Below are 24,602 nucleotides of genomic sequence, written 5' to 3' on the forward strand. Positions count from 1 at the left end.
GGAGACATAACAACAGATCCTGAAGACATCCAAAACACCATCAGATCCTTCTACCAAAGGCTATACTCAACAAAACTGGAGAACCTGGATGAAATGGAGAAGTTCCTAGACAGATACCAGGTACCAAAGTTGAATCAAGATCAGGTTAATGATCTAAACAGCCCTATATCCCCCAAAGAAATAGAAGCAGTCATTAATAGTCTCCCAACTAAAAAAAGCCCAGGACCAGATGGGTTTAGTGCAGAGTTCTATCAGACCTTCAAAGAAGATCTAATCCCAGTTCTTCACAAACTATTCCACAAAATAGAAACAGAAGGTACTCTACCCAACTCATTCTATGAAGCCACAATTACTCTGATACCTAAACCACAAAAAGACCCAACAAAGATAGAAAACTTCAGACCAATATCCCTTATGAATATTGATGCAAAAATCCTCAATAAAGTTCTTGCTAACCGAATCCAAGAACACATCAAAACAATCATCCATCCTGACCAAGTAGGTTTCATCCCAGGGATGCAGGGATGGTTCAATATACGGAAATCCATCAACGTAATCCAGTATATAAACAAACTCAAAGACAAAAACCACATGGTCATCTCGTTAGATGCGGAAAAAGCATTTGACAAGATCCAACACCCATTCATGATAAAAGTCTTGGAAAGATCAGGAATTCAAGGCCCATACCTAAACATGATAAAAGCAATCTACAGCAAACCAGTAGCCAACATCAAAGTAAATGGTGAGAAGCTTGAAGCAATCCCTCTAAAATCAGGGACTAGACAAGGCTGTCCACTTTCTCCATACCTATTCAACATTGTACTTGAAGTCCTAGCCAGAGCAATTCGACAACAAAAGGAGATCAAAGGGATACAAATTGGAAAAGATGAAGTCAAAATATCACTTTTTGCAGATGATATGATAGTATATATAAGTGACCCTAAAAATTCCACCAGAGAACTCCTAAGCCTGATAAACAGCTTCGGTGAAGTAGCTGGTTATAAAATTAACTCAAACAAATCAATGGCCTTTCTCTACACAAAGAATAAACAGGCTGAGAAAGAAATTAGGGAAACAACACCCTTCTCAATAGTCACAAATAATATAAAATATCTTGGCGTGACTCTAACTAAGGAAGTGAAAGATCTGTATAATAAAAACTTCAAGTCTCTGAAGAAAGAAATTATAGAAGATCTCAGAAGATGGAAAGATCTCCCATGCTCATGGATTGGCAGGATCAACATTGTAAAAATGGCTATCTTGCCAAAAGCAATCTACAGATTCAATGCAATCCCCATCAAAATTCCAAATCAATTCTTCAACGAATTAGAAAGTGCAATCTGCAAATTCATCTGGAATAACAAAAAACCTAGGATAGCAAAAACTCTTCTCAAGGATAAAAGAACCTCTGGTGGAATCACCATGCCGGACCTAAAGCTCTACTACAGAGCAATTGTGATAAAAACTGCATGGTACTGGTATAGTGACAGACAAATAGACCAATGGAATAGAATTGAAGACCCAGAAATGAACCCACACACCTATGGTCACTTGATCTTCGACAAGGGAGCTAAAAACATCCAGTGGAAGAAAGACAGCATTTTCAACAAATGGTGCTGGCACAACTGGTTGTTAACATGTAGAAGAATGCGAATCGATCCATTCCTATCTCCTTGTACTAAGGTCAAGTCTAAGTGGATCAAGGAACTTCACATAAAACCAGAGACACTGAAACTTATAGAGGAGAAAGTGGGGAAAAGCCTTGAAGATATGGGCACAGGGGAAAAATTCCTGAATAGAACAGTAATGGCTTGTGCTGTAAGATCGAGAATTGACAAGTGGGACCTCATGAAACTACAAAGCTTCTGCAAGGCTAAAGACACCATCAATAAGACAAAAAAACCACCAACAGATTGGGAAAGGATCTTCACCTATCCTAAATCAGATAAGGGACTAATATCCAATATATATAAAGAACTCAAGAAGGTGGACTCCAGAAAGTCAAATAACCCCATTAAAAAATGGGGCTCAGAACTGAACAAAGAATTCTCACCTGAGGAATACCGAATGGCAGAGAAGCACCTGAAAAAATGTTCAACATCCTTAATCATCAGGGAAATGCAAATCAAAACAACCCTGAGATTCCACCTCACACCAGTCAGAATGGCTAAGATCAAAAATTCAGGTGACAGCAGATGCTGGCGAGGATGTGGAGAAAGAGGAACACTCCTCCATTGTTGGTGGGATTGCAAGCTTGTACAACCACTCTGGAAATCAGTTTGGCGGTTCCTCAGAAAATTGGACATAGTACTACCGGAGGATCCAGCAATACCTCTCCTGGGCATATATCCAGAAGATGTCCCAACCGGTAAAAAGGACACATGCTCCACTATGTTCATAGCAGCCCTATTTATAATAGCCAGAAGCTGGAAAGAACCCAGATGTCCCTCAACAGAGGAATGGATACAGAAATTATGGTACATTTACACAATGGAGTACTACTCAGCTATTAAAAAGAATGAATTTATGAAATTCCTAGCCAAATGGATGGACCTGGAGGGCATCATCTTGAGTGAAGTAACACAATCACAAAAGAACTCACACAATATGTATTCATTGATAAGTGGATATTAGCCCAAAACTTAGGATACCCAAGATATAAGATACAATTTGCTAAACGCATGAAACTCAAGAAGAATGAAGACCAAAGTGTGGACACTGTGCACCTTCTTAGAATTGGGAACAAAACACCCAGGGAAGGAGTTACAGAGACAAAGTTCGTAGCTGGGATGAAAGGATGGACCATTTAGAGACTGCTGTATCCATGGATCCGTCCCATAATCAGCTTCTAAACGCTGACACCATTGCATACACTAGCAAGATTTTGCTGAAAGGACCCAAATATAGCTGTCTCTTGTGAGACGATGCCGGGGCCTAGCAAACACAGGAGTGGATGTTCACAGTCAGCTATTGGATGTATCACAGGGCTCCCAATGGAGAAGCTAGAGAAATTACCCAAGGAGCTAAAGGGATCTGCAACCCTATTGTTGGAACAACATGATGTACTAACCAGAACCCTGGAGCTCTTGTCTCTAGCTGCATATGTATCGAAAGATGGCCTAGTCGGCCATCAATGGAAAGAGAGGCCCATTGGACTTGCAAACTTTATATGCCCCAATATAGGGGAATGCCAGGGCCAAAAGAATGGGAATGGGTGGGTAGGGAAGTGGGGGGCGCTATGGGGGACTTTTGGGATAGTATTGGAAATGTAATTGAGGAAAATATGTAATAAAAATATAAAAAAAAAAAAGAAAAGTATAAACACTAAAAGTGGTTGTTCAACTCTTATAAAGAGAATTTGCTTCCGAGAGTTCAACACTATTAATAAACATAGTTTTGGAACTTCAGAGTACTGCTAGCAAGTACTTAGGTATGCAATTTTATTCACTGTAAGTCAATGAATGTTCACTGAATACAGAAATGCCTAACTCCCAAGTCCATGGCTCAGCTCTTGGCGAACATAAAGACAATGCTGTTGACTATAACAGGCAGGTACAAACATAAATGAAACACGATGCATTCTTTGAGTAACTAAAATCTATGAAGGGAGGAAGTAATTGCCACATACCCAATTGTAATGTAATAAAGTCTGGTAAATCCATAGATAAAATGACAGAGAAATAATTTTCACACAGGTGGAGCAGAAAGGAAGACACAGTATTGAGCGACGGGATCACAAAGATGGGCCCATTAAATGATTTTGCAATACTAATAAGGATTAGACCATTCCATTTACTAAACCACAATAACTGGTAAGACTCTAAAGTCCACATAAGAAAAAAGTCCTCTGGTCTTATCTAATCTGGATAGAAATGTACACAAAGATCAAATTTTAACTCAGTATTGGTATATATATGCAATAGAGTGTACAGATAGCATGTTCTAAAACAAGTTTACAGTATCAAGTATTATATATTCAGAATTCAAAATTATTGTACATATGTATAAATATGCATGCACACACACACACATACACACACACCCCAAGATCAACTATAGGTTTACAAAACAACTACAAGAATAGTCTCAGACATACATAACAAAATTTTACCACATAGTTTCTTGTTCATTAATTAGTCCTAAATATTTTTTTGAGACATAGTCTCACCATGTAGAAAACTCAATAAAACCACCTGCCCTGTCTCTTGAGTGACAGGATTGGAGGCATCACTACCATGCCCAACTTCAGTCACTGAGGTTTAAAAGAAAGCAAATACTACCGTTCATGAGAGCGGCAGGCACGGGGAAGTTTATAGTTTACGGTGATAAAAGATGGACTGAAAGTTAGGTAAGTCACAGCAAGTGAAAGTTCCATGTGCACTCACAAAAAACATACTTGGTTTATGTTAAAACTAAATCACTTATAAATTAAACTATAAATCAGCTTAAATATACTGCCATCTACAAATGATGTGTTGATAAATGAGAGCTAGAATTCAGCTGTTTGTTTAGTATGTAATACCAAATAATTAACTTTACTTTTATGAAAATTCAAATGTTTTCTTTAAGGTTCTGTGAAAAATCATTGTAGGTTTTTTTTTTCCTACCATAAAACCTAAGATAGTGAGAGATTACTGGGGAAATCTGGAAGCAAACTGAAAGGTCCTTCAACATGGAATGTGTTAACACCTGATATATCCACAGCATAGAACAATGTTCGGTACTAATGTCATAAATGAAGATTTCCATCTGTAATCTTAAAAGCAGGTTATTAATAAATTCTACTATATCACTATTGAAAACAAGGCAAAATATAAATTCAAAAATGCTAACATCTGATTATCTCTGGACACCAGAGGGACAACTGACAGTAGTCACCAGAACTATAGAGCAGGTAATGATTTTTTTTGTACTTTTCTCCTTTTAATCTGTGTGTGTGTGTGTGTGTGTTTGTTGATAAAATTATTGAAAAATATGAGCATATGAGTTACAGATGATCTATAACGAGGGCCAGAAATAACAAAATAACAAGACTGATTTTGTAGTGCCTGTGAGACTATACTGTGAAACATAACCCCCTCTGCCAGGAAAGTCTGAGCACATTTATTTGAGAAGTCAGCAACATTTCCTTTCATCTTTACATACAGTGTAGGCAGGAAGGGATGAAGGCAGCAGCTGACACAGATAAAGCCAAAATGTCTCTGCAGACATTGAGCAATGAGCAAACATGTTGTTATGAGACAGACTCTCATTGTGCATTCCTGGCTAGCCTGGAGCTCCGTATGTAGTCAAGGCTTGTCTCAAACTCTGAGATCCACCTGCCTCTGCCTGCTGGGTGCTGGGACTAAAGGGACTGCCACCCCGACTGGCCCAAAGATGAAGCTTGGTCTTCAGTGAGAAGCCAGAATCTAGAAGATTCCAGTTCTTTCAAGAACCAATGGATTTCATGAAATCCAATGCTGTGTGTTGGCAAACATTTTTTCAAGGATGCCCCAGACAGAATAAACCCTATAATCACTTCAGGTTATAAAAGTTAGGTTAAATAAAATAATTAATGTCAATACTAAAAACTTCATGTTACAATGCCTAGCCGAAGGCTCAGGGAACATTGCAGAAGTGACATGGAAAGACTGCCGTCACAGGACCAGAGTATCTGCTATGACATAGGCTCTCTCTGCATATGATGGGGAAGTTGCACCCATGAAATGTCAACACTGTGGCCACCCAAACAAGCCCTGCACAGTGACCAGCAGCTTGGATGGGAGATTCACAAGGCCTGACCCCTAGATGAAGAGCAGTTAAAGGCTGCTGAGAAAAGGAGAATCAGTCTTCTCCAGGGAGGAGCTGCGACAGGTGATCCAGTCCCACACAGTCGGCCCTAACTACAAGCACATACAAGCCACACTAAAGGACTTGGCAGGCTGCTGTGCATGCACAACACATATACCGGTCCAAAATAACTGGAGAAGAGATCATAAAATCGAGAGGAAGTAGAGGGAGAAGCAGGAGGAGTTGGGGGATAGGAATGATGTAAATACAGTACTCACGAATACCCTCAAATACTTTTAACTTACAAAAGAAAAAAATCAAAGAATTCATGATACAACTGCCTTTTACTCTGTAAAATTTGAACAAAACTGGCATAAAGGGTCTCACACTAACCCAACTAACTAGTCCTTGAGTGTACTGTGCCATGTGCACAGTTGGCACAAATAATAATTATTTTTTAAGAAAGGAAAGAATTGCCGGGCGTGGTGGCGCACGCCTTTAATCCCAGCACTCGGGAGGCAGAGGCAGGCGGATTTCTGAGTTCAAGGCCAGCCTGGTCTACAAAGTGAGTGCCAGGACAGCCAGGGCTACACAGAGAAACCCTGTCTCGAAAAACCAAAAAAAAAAAAAAAAAAAGAAAGGAAAGAATTTGCCTCCACATGCTAGTTTTTCTCTTAGATTATGTTTAATGTGCAAAATGAACATATTTCTATAGATCCCTCTCCTGGATCTTCAGTGTCTTTTTAAATAGTGGATGTCATGTTTAATGTGTTGTAGATTTACAGAACGATTGAACAAAGACTTCTATTGCTGACCACACCGCCATCGCCTCCTTGCTCCCTCCACTTCCCCTAGCATCTTGCCTTGGTGTGGCTTATGCACTGCACAAGAACACTGCTGACACATCACTGGGTAAAGTCCACAAAACACAAGAGCTGGGGTCCTCCGTTAGCTGTGTGTATGGGTCTTACCAAGAGCTACTGTCATGTTACCCACCATTACAGCATAGTTGTCCCGACCCACTCTATCTGCAGCTTCCCAGACCTCATAGATCTGTTCCAGTTCATCAGAAATTAACTAAGAAATGGTAAGCTGTTCTCTTATGATAAATTGCTCGGGGCTGTACAAAATGTCAATGTTATCTTATGCTGAGGCTCATGAACCATGTAATCTTCACTTAAATATATTCACAGCCCAGTGCATGATACATCACTAATCCCTTAGGTACCGTCCACCACAGACATCAGCCCCGAGGGTAGATGCTAACGGTCCCCAAGCATCCCACACACCTATCTTGCTGCTTGCCTTACTTCCCAGTCCATCTTCTTTCCTCAGCCCTAAGACTCTCTCCATATCACTCTTCTTATTTGTAAAGTTCTGGAAATTTTGTTCTACTCCACACTCATGATTGTCATGTATTTACAAAGCCTTGAAGTGGCTATAAAAGCTGTAAACTACCAGTAGGTGCCACTGTCCAACAGAGAGTGCTGCTGCATTACTGGTCACTCGGAGGTTTCCACCTGGCTACAAAGCCACCCTTCCTTAGATCAAATGCGGTAAGTGAAATAATATGCACTCTAGCGACTTAGAGCAAAGACACTGCACTTCCTTACTAGACATACAATGACAACCCAACACAGAAGGGGAGGGTGTCTAGGATCAAACTTGGGGCCTAGTGCATGCTGGGCAAGTGCTCTAGCACTAGGCCACACCTCAAAGACCACCATTAGTCTGGGATGCGCTGGTTCCCAATGGCCATGAGAATTTTTTATGTTATAAACTCTGAAGAAAGGACATTTTATTGATTCACTTTTGATGAGGAATTGATGATAGTCAATCTATCAAATATAATTTCTCGTATTGATTTTCAATGAGGGAGATTCATCCATGATGACATCTTTACTTTATATGCCGTCAAAAATGCCAATGCTTAGCAGAACAGTCAAGGATTTAGAATGCAGTGACAGTCTAATCATTATCTGCCTTGTTTCCTGGGTTTTGTGCTACAGTTCGCTTTTTAACTGTTTTTCTGTTATTTAGAGCTTCCACTTGAAGCTAATCGGAAAGGTCTGACATAAAAAGAAACAAACTAGAGGTCTAAGGGCTGGAAAGACGGCTCCGTGTGTAAGCACTTACTGTACTAGCATAAAGCCTCCAGTCTGGATATCCTGGACCTACATCAAAACCAGGCGTGGCAGCACAAGGGAACCAGCACTGGGGACCCAGAGACGACAAACAGGTCACAGGGTCTCACTAGTCTCAGCCAGTCTAGCTCAAACAGTGAGCTTCAGAGCTTCAGGTTCACTGAGAGGCCCTGTCTCAAAAAATACACTGGGAAATGAATGCGCTCTCTCCAGATGTTAGTGCACGGGTAAGCACACCACAACCTCTCTCCAGATGTGAGTACATGGGTAAGTACACCACGAGTGCACATGTGCTGGCTCTACTTGAGATCTAGTCAAGAAGCTGATAGATCTTAATATCAAAATGAAGTCAACAGATAACTTATAGAATTGATTTAATCTTGTTATTTCAATCTGTACTATGAAACAATATGTGTGTGTCTCTATGTGTGTGTATATGTATAATATATATAATATACAATATAGTATACACATATAATATTATATACAATAATATATGCAATATATAATATATTATATATGTATATATATATATAATATACAATATAGTATTACAAAGGCTACCCTACTAGTGATCACTTTCTAGCAACATATTTTTATCCCCAATATGAATTGCACAGGAAAAGTATCTTTAGAAAAGACTCTATGGCACTTCCATACCTTTCAAACAGCTCCTTTGTATAGAAACTGGATTCCCACCACTCATGTCATTGCCTTGACAACGAATCCATGCTAAACAGCTCAGCATCTTCCTAACATGGTGCACGTCACTATCTACCTTCAGCCATGACACTCAGCGCTCTTTCCAACTGTTTCTGTGGCTTGTAACAGAGACATCTCATTTCTTTTTTTACTCTTGGACCTAGCACAGCCTTGGCATAGAGGAAGGCACCCAGGATATTCCTTACATGGGTCCATGTGAATTGGGAAGATGAGCCTTCCTCTCAGCCAGTCAGCTATTACATCACCAAAAAAAATAGAACTCCTCGTTACCCATACCACTGGAATCCTGAAAAGAGAGAAGGCAAGTCCATGCCCTTCCAAACAACAAATAAACAACCCCATGGACGACTAGCTCAGCCAACACTAACAGTCACAGCCTGCACAGAGCACACCGAAACAGACAGTCAGGCCTAGGTAACGACAATGCAGCTTCCCATGGAAAGCTTTGGTTTGAGACCCTTTTCCTTTTTCCTTCAAAAGTATTCATCTAAGCTGTAAAACTTACTCAATACTCATGGATTTGGAATGTCTGGACTTAGCTAGTCTGCGACTAAACAAGGAACTGGACTGAAGGTATGTTATACAGCAAACAGATTCACAGAACATCCTGAAAAACATCTGCTAGCTCAATGAGTGCCAACTCTCAGGTCCAGCTGGAGTCATGAGGGGCCTAAAAGTGAAAGGTGGCAGAGGTCAACTGCAGCCCACTCTCCCACAGGTCCGTCACAGGAACAAACTTTATACGGGGATTAGTTCTTCAGTCTAATGCCCTCCCAACTGTGCTATTTTAGTGGCTATAGAGATTACTTCTTAAGTATGTTAAAACTGCAAGACCAAGATAGACTATCTAGTCCCAACAAGATGGCTCAGGAGGGGAAGAAACTTGCTATCAAGCCCGATGGCCTGAGTTTGACCCAGGCAGCGGGTGTGGGGAAATAAAGGAGGTGGGAGAGAACATGAGTCCCGCCAGAGCTCCAGTGCTCTGTCTGGGTGAGTGGAAATGGGAGACTGCTGTGTGCACTCTCTACACTGTGCGGGTGGGTGTCTTGCTGTGGGAAGTAGAAGGGGTAGAGACGGAGCAATCTAGGGTCTCTGGGCCTCAAGGAGGCCAGAGACCACAGGTTCTCAGTCTTGAACATCCCAGACGTCGCTGTATGTCACAAAGGAAGGCCTTCCAGCGTGATGTTAGACACAACTCTTTAGAGGAAAGCCTATTCCATCATTCAAGCACACCAGGTCTCGATGAGCAGAGATAGTCTATGGTTTTAGAGCTTTATTGTAGAAAGGCAGAGAGAAAGAGAGAAGGTAGAAAGAGAGGCCAGCCATGGCCACGTGGAGAGAGGGGGGAAAGGAGAGGGAGAAGGAGAGCTAGAGATGAGCCCCTTTTATAGCAGGCTGGGCTATCTTGCAGTTGCCAAGTAACTGTAGAGAGGAACATACCTGGCTATTGCCAGGTTAACTGTGGGGGTGGAGACTAGCCAGGATACCAGGAGCTTGGGACATTGTCTGTGTGGCTATAGTCACAGGATTATGAGGTTGGGGGCTCCCTGGTGTCAGGCACCTATATCTGTCTGGGAGTATGGCTCACTGTTCTGTCTCTTGTAGAGTTTCTACTGGGTCTCCGGAGTAAGTCTTGCTTGACCAGAAAACAGACTGCCTTTCACGGTCCCACAGAACCCACATGCTGCAAAGACAAAACCCATTCCTGCAAGTTATCCTCTGATAACTACATGTGCAGTAAGTCATGTGCATGCACCCACACAAAAGTATAGACATACACACACAAATGAACACATACGTATTAAAAAGATCCTATTCTAACTTACAAAGTATAAAAAACATTCATTCTGTTGGGAAGTCAAGTAAATACCCAATAAAAAATTTCTAACAGGCCAACCAACTAATAAACGACAAACATATCTGAATTTTGACATGGTTTTTATTAGAAACTGGCAAATAATGTGCAAGTGAACAAAAGAGGGAGAATAAGTAAAAAAATACATAAATAAATCAGAAACTAAAGGATAAAAAGACATCAATCTTATGATTCAAAAGGAACCCTTCAATGCCGGGCGGTGGTGGCGCAAGCCTTTAATCCCAGCACTCGGGAGGCAGAGGCAGGTGGATTTCTGAGTTCGAGGCCAGCCTGGTCTACAAAGTGAGTTCCAGGACAGCCAGAGCTACACAGAGAAACCCTGTCTCGTCACCCCCCCCCCCAAAAAAAAGGGGAACCCTTTCAGAGCGTATTTTTCCAGCTTTCCATGAAACAGCCAGGTAGTTTTGGGTAAATCACATCAAACCCTCGGTCACAATTTTTAAGTTGTCACTGTGGCTGGAATAAGCCACGCATGGTAGAGCAGTCCCAGTACTACAGTGCATGGTAAAGACCCTGTCTCAAAACACAAGGTAATCTCCAAGGTTTTCTTAACATAATTTACTCCTTAATTGGTGAAAAAAATTGAAAATAAAGATTTTTTATGTAAGACAAGAGGAACAAGTAAGTTTTTTTAGACACTAATTCATTATTTCTTTCGACAATGGTTTTAGAGAGACACTATCCAAATGTCAATTAATGACTGCCAATTAACCAATCAACCGACAACCTAGTGGCCTTTCTTTACATCAGTAAATGATACTACAGTTATTGTATGGCGTTTTCACTGACCTGGTGCCACCACATTCACTCGGATTTTCTTTCGTGCAACCTCTTTAGCAAGCGATCGTGAAAACCCAACGAGCCCTCCTTTGGTGGCGCTGTACGCAGACTGGCCCACGTTGCCTTTCAAACCAATAATACTCCCTGCAGGAAAAGAAGAAAGCAAGTGCAAGCCAACCAGTTCATTATTTGGCGATTCATATCCTTTACAGTCACCAAATCAGGAGGGAACCCTGCCTTCTTTCATTGTTTGTTAAACTGAGTAACTCTAGCCATGGTCCTTTGAGGGGTAACCCAGTCACACAGGCAAAGAGAAACTGGAGGAAAATGATGTCAAGCCACCAGGAATGGGAGAGAAGCTTGTGTGATTTGTTACCTGAAAGGTGGGCAAAGGTCAGGTACAATGAGTGCTGGGTCTGAAAGTGTGGTGGCTTGAATGAGAAATGTCCCTCTAGCGCAGACATTTGAACACCTGGCCCCAGCTGCTGCCTTGGCAGTTCTGGGAGGTGTAGCTTTGCTGGGACTGTGTGTTAAGAGTATGGCTTCACCCGACTTCCAGTTCTCTCTCCGCTTTGTGCTTGTGGTTGAGATGTCACCTCTCAGCCTCCTGTTTCTGCCACCTTGCCTGCTGTTTGCCTTCCACCATGACTGACTTGTATCCCTCAGGGACCATAAGCCAAAATAAACTGTCTTCTATAAGTTGCCTTGGCCATGGTGTCTTATCACAGCAAGAGAAACGTAACAAACACAGGCAGAAATAAGGTAAAGCCAGAAGGTGTAAAATAAAGGCTGATTAACTCTATAATTCTACCATAGATAGGAATAAGTATTCACCTCCACCTAAAAGAAGACCAAATCCAGTAACTTAAAACGACTGTCAATCAAAAATGACCATGCAAACTTGGTAACAGTGTGATTTTGTTTATATGTACCTTGTACTCGAACTAAGCATTCCTCAATGAACTTGTCTAGTAAATATGTAAGAACAATTTATAATTCAAATATCAATTGTATGCAAATGCATGCTTGCAAAACAGAAGTAGGGAAGTAATTTTCTGCACCACTGGCCTGTGCTTATTATATAAAAATTGAACAGGAAATACACACACACACACAATTGAAATTACATTAGAAAAAGAATTATTCTACTTTTATATTATAATCAAGGAGCCCAGTGTTAAAATGTTTACCTACACTGTACAGTCAACATTGCTTGATGACAGTAATTTCCCCCAAGAAATACACTGTATGGTGGGTTCACAATAGTGAGAGCATCCCACAGTATGCTTATATAAGACAAGCAGTTATAGGCCACTTCTTCTGCCATATATAGCATGCTACAAACCTATGTAACATGAATGCACAGAAGATCGGCCAACAGTGATGGCATATGTGTATCTAAGCACAAAGAAGAACAGTAAAAATAGTGCAGGTGGTCTAGGGTGGGGGTCCCACCACCATAACCTACAGAACCACTGCCATGCATCTGTCCTCCATGAACTGATTGATCACACAGCACATTACTAAATGTGGCACCTTGGTTAAGAGAAAAAGAAAACTGGGTACCACAGGAAGAAAGAAAGGCCATTATGTTAAGGAAAGGAGTGGACGGGAAAGGGGGTGTGTGGGAGTAAGAAAGACAGAAAGATCCATTAGGAAGCTCCCATAACCAGCACTCGAGCCACACTCCATTCACATTTGGTCAAAGTAATGATTGCTGAAGTAGCAACACATCTACAAGGTCAGCCTATCTAGAGTTTTGTTTTGTTTTCTTTTTTTCCTATCCAGTAAGCATGTTGTTCACTCATTATAAAGCATCAGTCTTAGCAATAGTCTAAGATTTTAAGGGACTAACTTTAGGTTTCTGAAACTCACCTAAAATGAAGGTATTTTAAATCTGTCCTATGATATCCAGGCAGTCTCAGGTCTGTGTGACAGGTCTTAAGAACCAATACCTGAACTGACTGTGTCAGAGAGCCACAGGGCAGCAACTCCTCCTGAGAGGGACCTTTAACAGAACAGCATCCCCCTTTTGCAGACTTTTAAGGTACTGCTCATCACTTAAGACTAAAAGTCAGATTGTATGCTACGATTTCCAAATAATACATGGAAATCAAACTCCATGTTACTCTGCATTTTCTGCTCAACAGGCAAGAACTGAGAACACCTCTTCCCTGTGGTTCCAACAAACAAAAGGCTGCTTACATCCACTCTGAAAAGCTGAAGTTTACTGTTCCTCAAACTTTGACACTAGACAGACCAGTGATCTGTGCGACTGCCATAAATAATTGTTATTTAGACTCCATGTTACAGGCTTTCTTTTTCATATCAAAAATTAGATTGGTCTTCTTAATTTTAGAAATAAAATGACATCATTTTCCACCTTCTCCTCCAATCCAACCCTCCTATTTGCTCTCTCACACTCTCAGATTCATAGACATTTTGTTATTATTGTGACATATGCATATGTATATACATATATATACATATATGTATATATATGCACACATAAATATACCTGCTGAGTCTGTTTACTATTGTGTGTATGTAACAGTATCAGGCCTGACCACTTAGAGTAGGATAACTTATTAGGGGCCTGTGGTGGTTTGAATAGGTTTGGCCCCCATAGTCTCATGTGCTTAAATGCTTGGCCCACAGGGAGCGATACTATTAGAAAGTGTGTCCTTGTTGAAATAGGTGTGGCCTTGTTGGACGAAGTGTGTCATTGTGGGGGTGGGCTTTGCCAGTCTTCTCCTATTTGCCTTCAGAACAAGATGTAGAACTCTCAGCTCCTCCAGCACCATGTCTACCTGGATGCTGCCATGTTTCCCACCATGATGACAATGGACTGAAGCTCAAAACCTGTAAGCCAGCCCCAATTAAATGTTGTCCCTTATAGGAGTTGCCCTAGTCACAGTGTCTGTTCATAGCAATGGAGACACAGTAAGACTGGGCTCATGCCAGGGGAGGCTGCCTCTCCTGCTCTCAGCAGTCCTGAGTGTCCTATAGCTCTAGGACCCTGTGAGTTCCCCTTCTGTCTTAGCGTGTCTACTGCCATTGTCCATGCCTTGTTTAGGAAGCCAGACCGTTGAGGTAGCATGGTTGTAGCTTCCCAGTCATTTCTAGGAAACACAATCTCTCAGTATATTACCTGGCCTTTTTGGCTCTTATAATTATTATAGGTTTGATTTAAAAAAAAAAAAAAAGGCGAGGGTGCCTGATTTCTCCTGAAAATTGAAACTGGTGATAAAATTATTATGACATTGTTGTACAGACAGTCTGATGGATGTGCACAGCTGTGGCCTCTCCCATTCCATACAGATGCTATTTATCACGTGGCTTCTACTGTCACTTGTAATACTTAGTAAGTCCCTCACTGACGGTCAAGTCCATCAGTGGATTAAGTAGCCCCATGTTTACATGCAATGACTACAGCCCCCGGAGGTGAGAACTCACCCACATTAACAATAGACCCTCCCTGCTGAATCATTGTCTTCATGGCAGCTTTACAGGTCAGCATGGAGCCCAGGAGGTTAGTGTGCAGCTGAGAGACCATGTCTTCAGTCTTTGTTCTTACTAGAAGACTGTCTCTACAAAAAAGAAAGTGGGCACATCATTAACATCCAGATCAAAACTCAAATCTGGATGCTAGAGGACTGGACATTAACATCCAGATCAAAACTCAAATCTGGATGCTAGAGGACTGGCTCAGCAGGTAAGAAGCTCCAAGTGCTCCTTCAGGAGAACTGAGTTCACAGCTCACAGCCACCTGTAACTCCAGCTTCAGGGTATTATACATCCACTTCAGAACTCCACACATATGCACGCCGCACGTGCACTCACACACACACACACACACACAAACACAATTTTAAAATAGCAGAACTAAATATTTTTTTAAAAATCAAGTCAAAACATATGTACCAGAATTTTTTCTGGATTAAAATATAGTATAAGCTACGCTTTCTAGCTAAGTGCTGGGCAGTCCCATTTTGAACTTGGCTTTAAAACCACTAAGATAGCTGTTGATAATCCAGAAAGGAGCCATGGGGAAGGCAGGATTCTCCAGCTCTCTGATAGACTGATAAATACCGCCAGTGGCTAAACACAGTAGCAAGCAACCAAATGGTTTAAGCTACTGCCAGTTTTGCCTTCTTTAACGGGGCTGTAAATCTAAATATTTTCTCCTAAACAACCCCCCCTCATCCTCATTATTATTACATTTATTATCCTACATACATTACCATTAAGCTTGTTATGATCAATGGAACTCAGAACACTGGTTTCCTGTAAGAAGAGATTAAGGAAGTCTTCTGGCATGCTAGGTGATATGCCAGTGATGGTTGTTAGGACTGATCCAATTGGACATTTATCTCATCATAAAAGAATTAGGCTAAAGAAATGGCTCACTGATCAAGAACACATACTGATCTTACAGAGAGTGCAAGTGCAGTTCCAAGGAGCTCACAAGCACCTGCATCACCAACTCCGGGGGATTTGATGCCCTCCTTTAGCTCCTGTGGGAATCCACACACTCTGCACGTACTAACATGCAGATACACACACCATTTTTTAAATAAAAGAATGTATGATAATTTTCTAAAAAGCCTTTCCAGTTAGAAATAAAACAGCCTAATATATTGTCTCATACTGATGTGGTGTTCTGAGTGAAAATGGTCCCCGGAGGCTCATATATTTGAATACTTAGCCCCAGTTTAGGACCAAGTTTGGGAAGGATTAGGGAGTGTGGCCTTGTTGGAGGAGGTATGTCACTGGGAGTGGGCTTTGAGGTTTCCAAAGACTGGCTCCATTCCCACTGTGCCCTATCTCTGCCTCCTATATGCAAATCATAATATGGGTTCCCAGCTGCTGCTACCCACCGTGGCTTTACTCCACCAACATGGCTCTAACACTCTGAAACCATAACCTCAATCGAGCACTCTGTTTTATATATAGCTTTGGGTCATGACATTCCATAATAGCAATGGAAAAGAAGCTAAGCCACCAACGCATTAAGAAAAAAAATCTTTTAAAACAGGTATCAGAAATTCACCCCAATCTTTGACCAACCTGTTGATACCGGCTGCATTTACCAAGAAATTTACTGGACCTAAATATTTCTCCATCTCTTGAAATGTACTCTGAACATCTTGTTCTTTGGCAACATCACACCTAAATGCCAAGTGGTTTCCTACAAAACAAAGTTAAATCAGAATTACGTCTAAATCTTAACTTGAATTTCGAATTGATTTGCCTTATCATTAGACTCTCCAGCAAGCCTGTGCTGAGCGGGGCGACGACTGCCAGTCATGGGTTCCTGCCCTCAGAGCACACGATGAAAGGGACAGGGTGGATGGAAGTGAAGGAGAAATAATGAGGCTTTGCTTTTTCCTTCTTGTGTATGAGTGTTTTGTTTTTGTTTTGCTCTGAGATAAGGTTTTACTGTGTTGCCTGGACTGACTTCAAAACTCAGGCTCATCTTGCCTCGGCCTGCCAAATGCTAGCTTACAGCAAGTACATAAAATAAAACATTATCGAAACCTAACTTTAACTTTGGAGTTTTCTTGAGTGGGAGATTTAGACACAAGAACTATGGGTACCTGGCTACCCCATAATGTTGGCACTCGCTGGACTCACAAGTTCATGACTATCCTGAGTGACACCTCAAACCCTTAAGAAGAAATAAGCTTGGAAAGTCTAGAAACAAAAGTGGTCAGGGCCAGCAAGATGGCCCTCACTTGATAAGGGCACTTTCCACTAAGCCTAACAATCTGAGTTGAACCTTTGGGACCCATACGATGAAAGGAAAGAACAGACTGAGTTCCACAGGTGCACAATGACATATATGTACCCATCCAACCAAATAAATAAGTGTGATTTTTAAAACTGTAATTAAATCTGGGCATGGTAGTGTATACCTGCAGTCTCAGCTTTGGGATAGGAGATTACTACTGTAAGGTTGTGGCCAGCATGGGCAAAAGAGGTAGCTCCGTAGAACTCCCTGATCCCTAGCACCAAACGCACGAAGTCACTGATGGGCTTGAGGAAGCAACCCTGACTTCAAAGTAAACATATTCCCTATCTAATAAGCTACCATGTTAAGATATATGCTCCTCAATTTATGATAGGGATACATCAAGATGAACCAACTATATGATGGAGAGCCGAAGAACAGGTAACTAGTAGCACAGGGCAAGGTGGAGTAGCTAGCAAACTGGAAGCAGTGCTGACTGGCTAGGTGTTGAGGCTCGTGTTCACACCCAAGGTGAACAGACGTGCTCCCCTGTGTTCCCAGCACCGAGGAGGCAGAGACCAGCTCCTGATCCAAGGGAAGCCTAGGCTGCGTAGTGAGACCCTATGTCCAAGAAAGCTGGATACCACACCGCAGGTTCAGAGTGTACTCTGTACTAAAGATGTCACTGTCACATCACAGTAAGGAGATCTCAGCAACTGGGAAGCTGAGACACGAGATCCACAAGTTCAAAGCCAGTGTGAGTTACATATCAAGGCTATTTCCATATAAGTAAAGAAATATAGTTGGCACCAGACACACTCTTAGAACTACAATATACCCAATGCTTTCCTGATAGTGACGTGTATTTTTCTCCATTCTTCAAGTTGTCTTCTCCGACTTAAACTTGCAATGCAATGACTAGTCCGTTAAGGGGGGGGGGGGAGGGGGGCTGGAATAGGAATACAATCAAAGGGCCTGGGAAAACAAATTAGTAACTTACTAAAGTCATTGATGGGCTTGGAGAAGCAACCCTGACTTATCAGGAGTTTCTCTTTGAAATACTGTCGGGTGCCTTCGCAAAGGGCAAGAGCTCTCAGCAAAATGCAACCTAGCCATTTGTATCTGACTTCTCTACTTTCAGTATGATCGCGTCCATTCTCTCCTCCCAGAGGCCCGAACAAAGCGGCTCTCAATCTCAGCACTGGCCGCGGGGAAGACAGCTACTTGTCAGGGGTCCTTAGAATCTGCCTGGAGTAGGCGAGCCCCTGTGAGTGCTTGGTCATGGGGCACGAGCGATCTGGGGCGCAGACCGGGGTACATGGGCAGTAGTCTAGGGCCCGTGGACTGGAACTCAAGGACTTGCACCTTGGCCGCACGGCGTGGACACTTCCGGTACCTACCGCCGAGCTCGCCGGCGGTGGCTTTGGCCACTTCCAGGTTTCTGGAGACGATCGCCAGACGGTAACCCTTCTGGGCCATTAGCTGGGCTACTGCCCTGCCGATCCCCCGGGAGCCTCCAAAAACCGCACAGACTTTGTCCATCTTGGACCGCGGACCAGCAAGATGGATCCCTAAGACTCAGAACTTGTAATAAAAGACACAGCTACTGACAAAACCAGTAAGCTCTCCTTTCGACAGACAACTCAGGCCACAAAACAGGCGCGAGGATTAGACGTCAGTGCACACAGACTCTTCGAGGGTTGCATTGCATGCTGGGACTTGTAGTCCTTACTCTCTTGCACTTGTGAGCATTTTAGTAACTGCTGCTGGATGCCTATTCCCAAGCCTGGTTAGTTCTATGAGGGTAAATGTCCTGTCAAAGAGCACAAGCCGTGTGTGGTGGCTCAGGCCTGTTCACCCATCACTCAGAATGTTAAGGCAGAGGGATCATTGAGAGTTCAAGGCCAGCCTGGTCTAGAGAGTGAGATCTTGTCTCAAAGACAGCAACAAAGAAAGAACACTGTGTAGAGGGATTCAATAAATGCTTGTACTCCTCTTTTTGAGGAAAAGACCTGCTATGTTACCCAGGCTGGCCTCGGATTCTCTATGATTCTCCTCCCTCGGCCTCCACAGAGCTGCTGGCATCTACAGGCATGGGCCTCCACGCTCTTCGACTGATCAGAATAGACTAAAGATTAAAGAGCAAGCTTAGGTCATTATTGGCAATATTGGGTTCCTATACTCCTAAATAAGATATCCTGAGTGCTTTTTTTTTTTTTTTTTTTTTTTTTTTAAGAAAGAGTTAGCTGGGCATGGTGGTGCATGCTTTTAATCCCAACACTAAGGAGGCAGAGGCAGGTAAATCTCTTGAGTTGAAGACCAGATTGGTCTAGAGTTGCAGGACAGCCAGGGCTACACAGAGAACTCTGTCTCAACCATGCCTCCCAAATAAATAGATAATAAATAAATAAATAGATAAATAAAATGGCATAATTTGTTAGCATTCTAGTGTAAAGAGAACATTTCTTGACAGAATATTAGTGTACTAAATAAAAAAATAGACCATAGTCCCTGTTAGAGGTAGGGAGAATTCTGGAGCAGCAGGACTAACTCACATAAAACACTAATGGGCTAAATTATTTATTAAATCACAAAGTTGTATTAACACCAGAAATCAAAAGGCCAGTGAGGACTGAAGGCACAGCAAGCTGGCAAAGCCAGGTCTGAGTATTGATTTCTAAACTGGGGAGGGGTGGGGACCTACCAGAAAAGTTGCACATTAATTTTAAAGTTTTTCTTTTTCTTTTTTTTTAACCTCAAAGAGAATATTATATAGTTTATTAAGCAAAACATGAATGACCAGATTTATGTTGCTACAAATCCCATGTTCCAATGTTTTATGAAGTTTTTATTGTAATATAACAAAGCCATAAGTATTTTTAACCCATCAAGTCTAGCTAGTGGTGTGTGTGTGTGTTCCACTGGGTATTGGAGACAATCTTCAAATATGTTGGTTGTCAGAGAAGAAAGGTAAATACCAACTCAACTAAACACCCCTAGATCTACAACGACAATTTGCCCTGAATGTGACACGCCCATGCAGTAGTTGTTGGTTACATAAACAATGTTTATGCAAAAACCATGACTGGATTTAAGGCCCACCCCATGAAGCTATGCCTGTCAATACTTGGTGACCAAAAACCTGAGACTAAATGGGCCTAGGGGAAGTACCTACGACAAATATCACTGTCCTGATGAAGTAATGTAGCAATAAAAAGACTCCAAATGACATTCCGCTATTTCCATTGGTCAATGTCATACTCAGCCCTCACTGGAGAAGCTTGCTCTTCCAGTAAACGGGAACTAACAGAGCCACAACTGGACAATGTGCAGAGAGTTAGAGGTTGGGATACTCACTACATGTCCTAAATGGGATGTCTTCATCAAACCCGTCTGCTCAGGGTTCAGGGATCTATGACGAAGATGTGGAAAAAGTGTAAGAGCCAGAGGGGAAGAAAGACAGTAAGGAAAAAGTGTCTTCTAGACACCAGGATTGATGCAGATATCAACTCAGAAACTGTAGTAGCATGCACAGAGCCTACACAGGTCCAAGCCACACGGGTCCCAGCAGGAGGGAGAAGTGGACATGGACTTCCAGCCTTAACCCAGAAGCTACCTCCTATTAATAACTGCTTGCAAAGGAAAACTTAGTTTTCTCCAGCAGACTTTCACTGAGTATACAAACTACACTAAAGGGTAAGGCCATGCCCAGCAGTAAATTGGTGACACCAAAGAAACTCACTGGTATATTTGGATTTTTTTTTTGTCTCATCTTGCTTCATTTGAACAATTTTTTAAAACCTTACTACTCTTTTGCTTGTATATTACAGTTTCTAACTTGGGGTTTATAAGTTTTCCTTGTATGTTTCTCTGTATGTTTCTTGTCGGTTTTTTATTTTTGGCTGTTTGTTTTTCTTTTTTTTAATAGAACATGATTTTAAAATTTTCAACTCTTAATATTCAACAAACAGAATAATTATTTTAAGATTTATTTCATTGTTATGTCTCCCTTTTATGATTTTATTAATTTGGATATTGTCTCTGTGCCCTCTGGTTAGTCTGGCTAAGGGTTTATCTATCTTGTTGATTTTCTCATAAAGAGCCAGCTCCAGGGTTTGTTGATTCTTTGGATAGTTTTTTTGTTTGTTTGTTTGTTTGTTTGTTTCTATTTGGTTGATTTCAGCCCTGAGTTTGATTGTTTCCTGTCATCTACTCCTCTTGAGTATATTTGCTTCTCTTTGTTCTAGAACTTTCAGGTGTGCTGTCAAGCTGCTAGTGTATGCTCTCTCCAGTTTCTTTTTGGAGGCACGTAGAGCTATGAGTTTTCCCTTTAGTATGGCTTCCACTGTGTCCCATAAGTTTTGGTATAATGTGTCTTCATTTTCATTAAATTCTGAAAAACCTTAAATTTTTTCTTTATTTCTTCCTTAACCAAATTATCATTGAGTAGAGTGTTGTTCAGCTTCCATGTGTATGTGTGCTTTCAGTTGTTTTTCTTGGTATTTAAAACAAGCCTTAGCCCTCAGTGATCAGATAGAGTGCATGGGATTATTTCAATCTTCTTGTATCTGTTGGGGACTGTTTTGTGACCAATTATATGGTCAATTTTGGAGAAGCTACCATGAGGTGCTGAGAAGAAGGTATTTTCTTTTGCTTTAAGATGAATGTTCTATAAATATCTGTTAAATCTATTTGGTTCATAACTTCTGTTAGTTTCACTGTGTCTCTGTTTACTTTCTGTTTCCATGTCCATTGCTGAGAGTGGGGTGTTGAAGTCTCCCACTATTATTGTATGAGATGTGCTATTTTGAGCTTTGGTAAAATTTCTTTTATGAATGTGGGTACCCTTGCATTTGGAGCATACATGTGGAGCATACATGTTCAGAATTGATAGTTCATCTTGGTGGAATTTTCCCTTTCAAGTGTCCTTCCTTATCTTTTTTGGTAACTTTTGGTTGAAAGTTGATTTCATTGCATATTACAATGGCTACTCCAGCTTATTTCTTGGGACCATTTGCTTGGAAAATTGTTTTCCAACCTTTTACTCTGAGGTAGTGTCTGTCTTTGTTGATGAGGTGTGTTTCATGTATGAAGCAAAATGCTGGATCCTGTTTATATATCCAGTCAGTTAGTCTTTGTCTTTTTGGGAGAACTGAGCCCAATGATATTAAGAGATACTAAGGAAAAGTGATTGACTTCCTGATATTTTTGTTGTTAGAGGTGGAATTATGTTTGTTTGGCTATCTTCTTTTGGGTTTGTTGAAAGACTACTTTCTTATAGGGAGACTTAAATTCTATAAGAAAATTGTTGGTTACATCCATAACATTTATGCACTTGTGGGCGTGTTCTTTCCAGGACACTTCTTAGTGCAGCATTCCAGGTTCATATCAAGACTACTGATGCTTTTACCCTCAAGCAGTCTTCTTAGCTCCTTTTCCTGCTATGAAAGCTAAGCAACAGGAAAGAAGCTGCCTGATGAGTACCAGCTTGATGTCTCCCAGTCCTATGGCAAAGTGTGTGCTGTCTTCAGCAGTAGGGTCTTCACCATGAGTAATGGCAGCCACCTGCATTGTCTTGAGGGTCTCTAGGCTCCCCATGATTGACAACTTTAGGGGCGATATCTCACACTTGACACTGTTTTTGTTTGTTTGGTTTTGTCTTTTTTTTTTTTTTTTTACTTGTTAGCCTATGGGTTGTGGAAGAGTATTATTCCCCTATCTAGGGTATAGAGCTAATTATTTTAAAAGGCAAAAGTGGTCAAACCTTGGCCATGAAAGTCTATAATCCTTAAAGTCCTTGGAGAGCTGAGGTATGAGGTTCGAATGTTCAAAGCCTACCCTGATTACAGAATGAGTTCAAGAATAGCTTAGGCAATTTATTAACACATGGAGATTGGATGAAAATTAAAAGAGAAAAGATGGGTAGAAGGCAGACAAGATGACTCAGAGAGTGTTTGCTGTATAAGCCTGCTAACCTGGGTTCCACCCTGGAACCGACACAAAGGGGGAAGGAGAGAACCACTTCCACAAGGTTGTCCTCGGACCTCCACAAGTACACCATGACACAGGCACCCCTAGACACACACTTCACACACACAACAAATAAACATTTTTCACATGGAGGTACAGATCAGTGGAAGCACTAGCCATCACATGCAAGGGCCTAGATTCAATCTCCGGTACTATAAAATAAAAAGTGAAAAAGTAAAGAACAAGCAAACCACTAGCAGCCTCAACTGCCCCTTCTTCCCAAAGGTCAGGACAGTAAAGCAAGGCCAGAAGAAAATCTGATTCAAATAAAGTTGTGATGTAAAAATCTTTTTAGGGCCGAAGGTGTAGTTCAAAGGGAGATAAGCACTGACAATTATAGTCAGAACTAAAGCGATACACATGTTACTCTGAGTTTCCTAGTAGCCACAAAACAATGGAAATATACCTGCTTACAGGGAGTAATTTCTTTGTGTGTGTGTATATGTATAGTCCTAGAGAATTAATTCAGGAACTCTCACATGCTGGCATGAACCAAGCCATAGCTGCAGCTCATGTAGTCATTTCTGTGAGGAGCAGGCATGGCTGTTGTGTAACAAATTGGTCTGAGTGATATTCTCTCCCCAAGGATCTGTCCAAAGAGCACCTGATTCTGGACAGTGCTCCTTATGAGGGGGAAGGAGACTATAAGGTATCTTTATAGCACATCATAGTCTATTAAAAGCAAATACCATAGGAAACTCAACATATGCCAACATTCAGACACAAGACTAGGTCATTGTGTGAACAAAGTGATGAGGAAGAGGGACTGACTACAGAGAAAATGGACTGGGCTGGGTTCTAGCAAGCTTTAAAGCCATGTGCAAGCATTGTGCTGGGCAGGTTGCACATGCTTTTGTTCCTAGAAATCAGAATATAAAAGCTATATTTCAGAATTATTATTGCAAGCCAGAAATGTTGGGGCATGTCTGTGATTCCAGTACTAGGGAGGCTGGGGCGGCAGGAGAATAATGAATTAGAAGTCCACCTGGGCTATAAAGTGAGATCCTGGTACAAAAGCAAAATTAGTAAATGACATTCATTTGTTGGGCCCAATTTAAAGATAACTTGTTGGCCAAACCACCAAGTGGTCATACTCTTGGCATCTGTCGTCTTACACAAAACAGAGAAATGCCATCTTTCCGAACAGTTCTGTTCACTTTATACCAAAATTTGGGGTGATCCTTTTCCATGCAGAGTGATTTTAACAAACGCATATGTTTTCAGAGCTGTGCCACCTGTCATAAAGACCATCAATGTGATGTGGGGGTGACATCCAGTTCTCAAAACCTCCCACCTTTCTCCCAGGGCACACACAGTAGATGGAGAGGCTGAGCTTTCCCATCAGCGCATGCAGCAGTTTAAGCCCTCAAGGCTATTATTTATTTTTTCCTCTTAATACAATATCACTCTTATCCTGGGTAAGAATTCCCCCATCACAGCCTGTCAGGCTTCAGATGAAAGGATTACTGAGTGGGGAGGTTTTCCCTTAATCCCCAGGTAACAAAATAGGAGTCTGTAAATTAAACTGGGTCTCCCCTACTCAGCA

At 41.5% G+C, this 24,602-nt stretch overlaps 1 protein-coding gene across 3 annotated transcripts in view; it reads right to left on the reverse strand.

The window, feature by feature from the left end:
• Positions 1-18,697, reverse strand: part of Cbr4 (carbonyl reductase 4) — a 52,510-nt gene extending 33,813 nt beyond the window's left edge. For all 3 annotated transcript variants that reach the window (XM_021170934.3, XM_021170933.3, XM_021170932.3), the window contains exons 1-4: positions 18,427-18,697; positions 16,363-16,483; positions 14,749-14,882; positions 11,302-11,436 (exon numbers count right to left, since the gene is read on the reverse strand). In XM_021170934.3, the coding sequence (XP_021026593.1) occupies positions 11,302-11,436; positions 14,749-14,882; positions 16,363-16,483; positions 18,427-18,568 (532 nt within the window). In that variant the 5' untranslated portion in view covers positions 18,569-18,697. The remainder of the gene's footprint in view (positions 1-11,301; positions 11,437-14,748; positions 14,883-16,362; positions 16,484-18,426) is intronic.
• Positions 18,698-24,602: the final 5,905 nt, after the last annotated feature.

Source organism: Mus caroli, unplaced genomic scaffold (assembly GCF_978045245.1).
Source record: "Mus caroli unplaced genomic scaffold, Mus_caroli_1 scaffold_10, whole genome shotgun sequence".
NCBI lineage: Eukaryota > Metazoa > Chordata > Mammalia > Rodentia > Muridae > Mus > Mus caroli.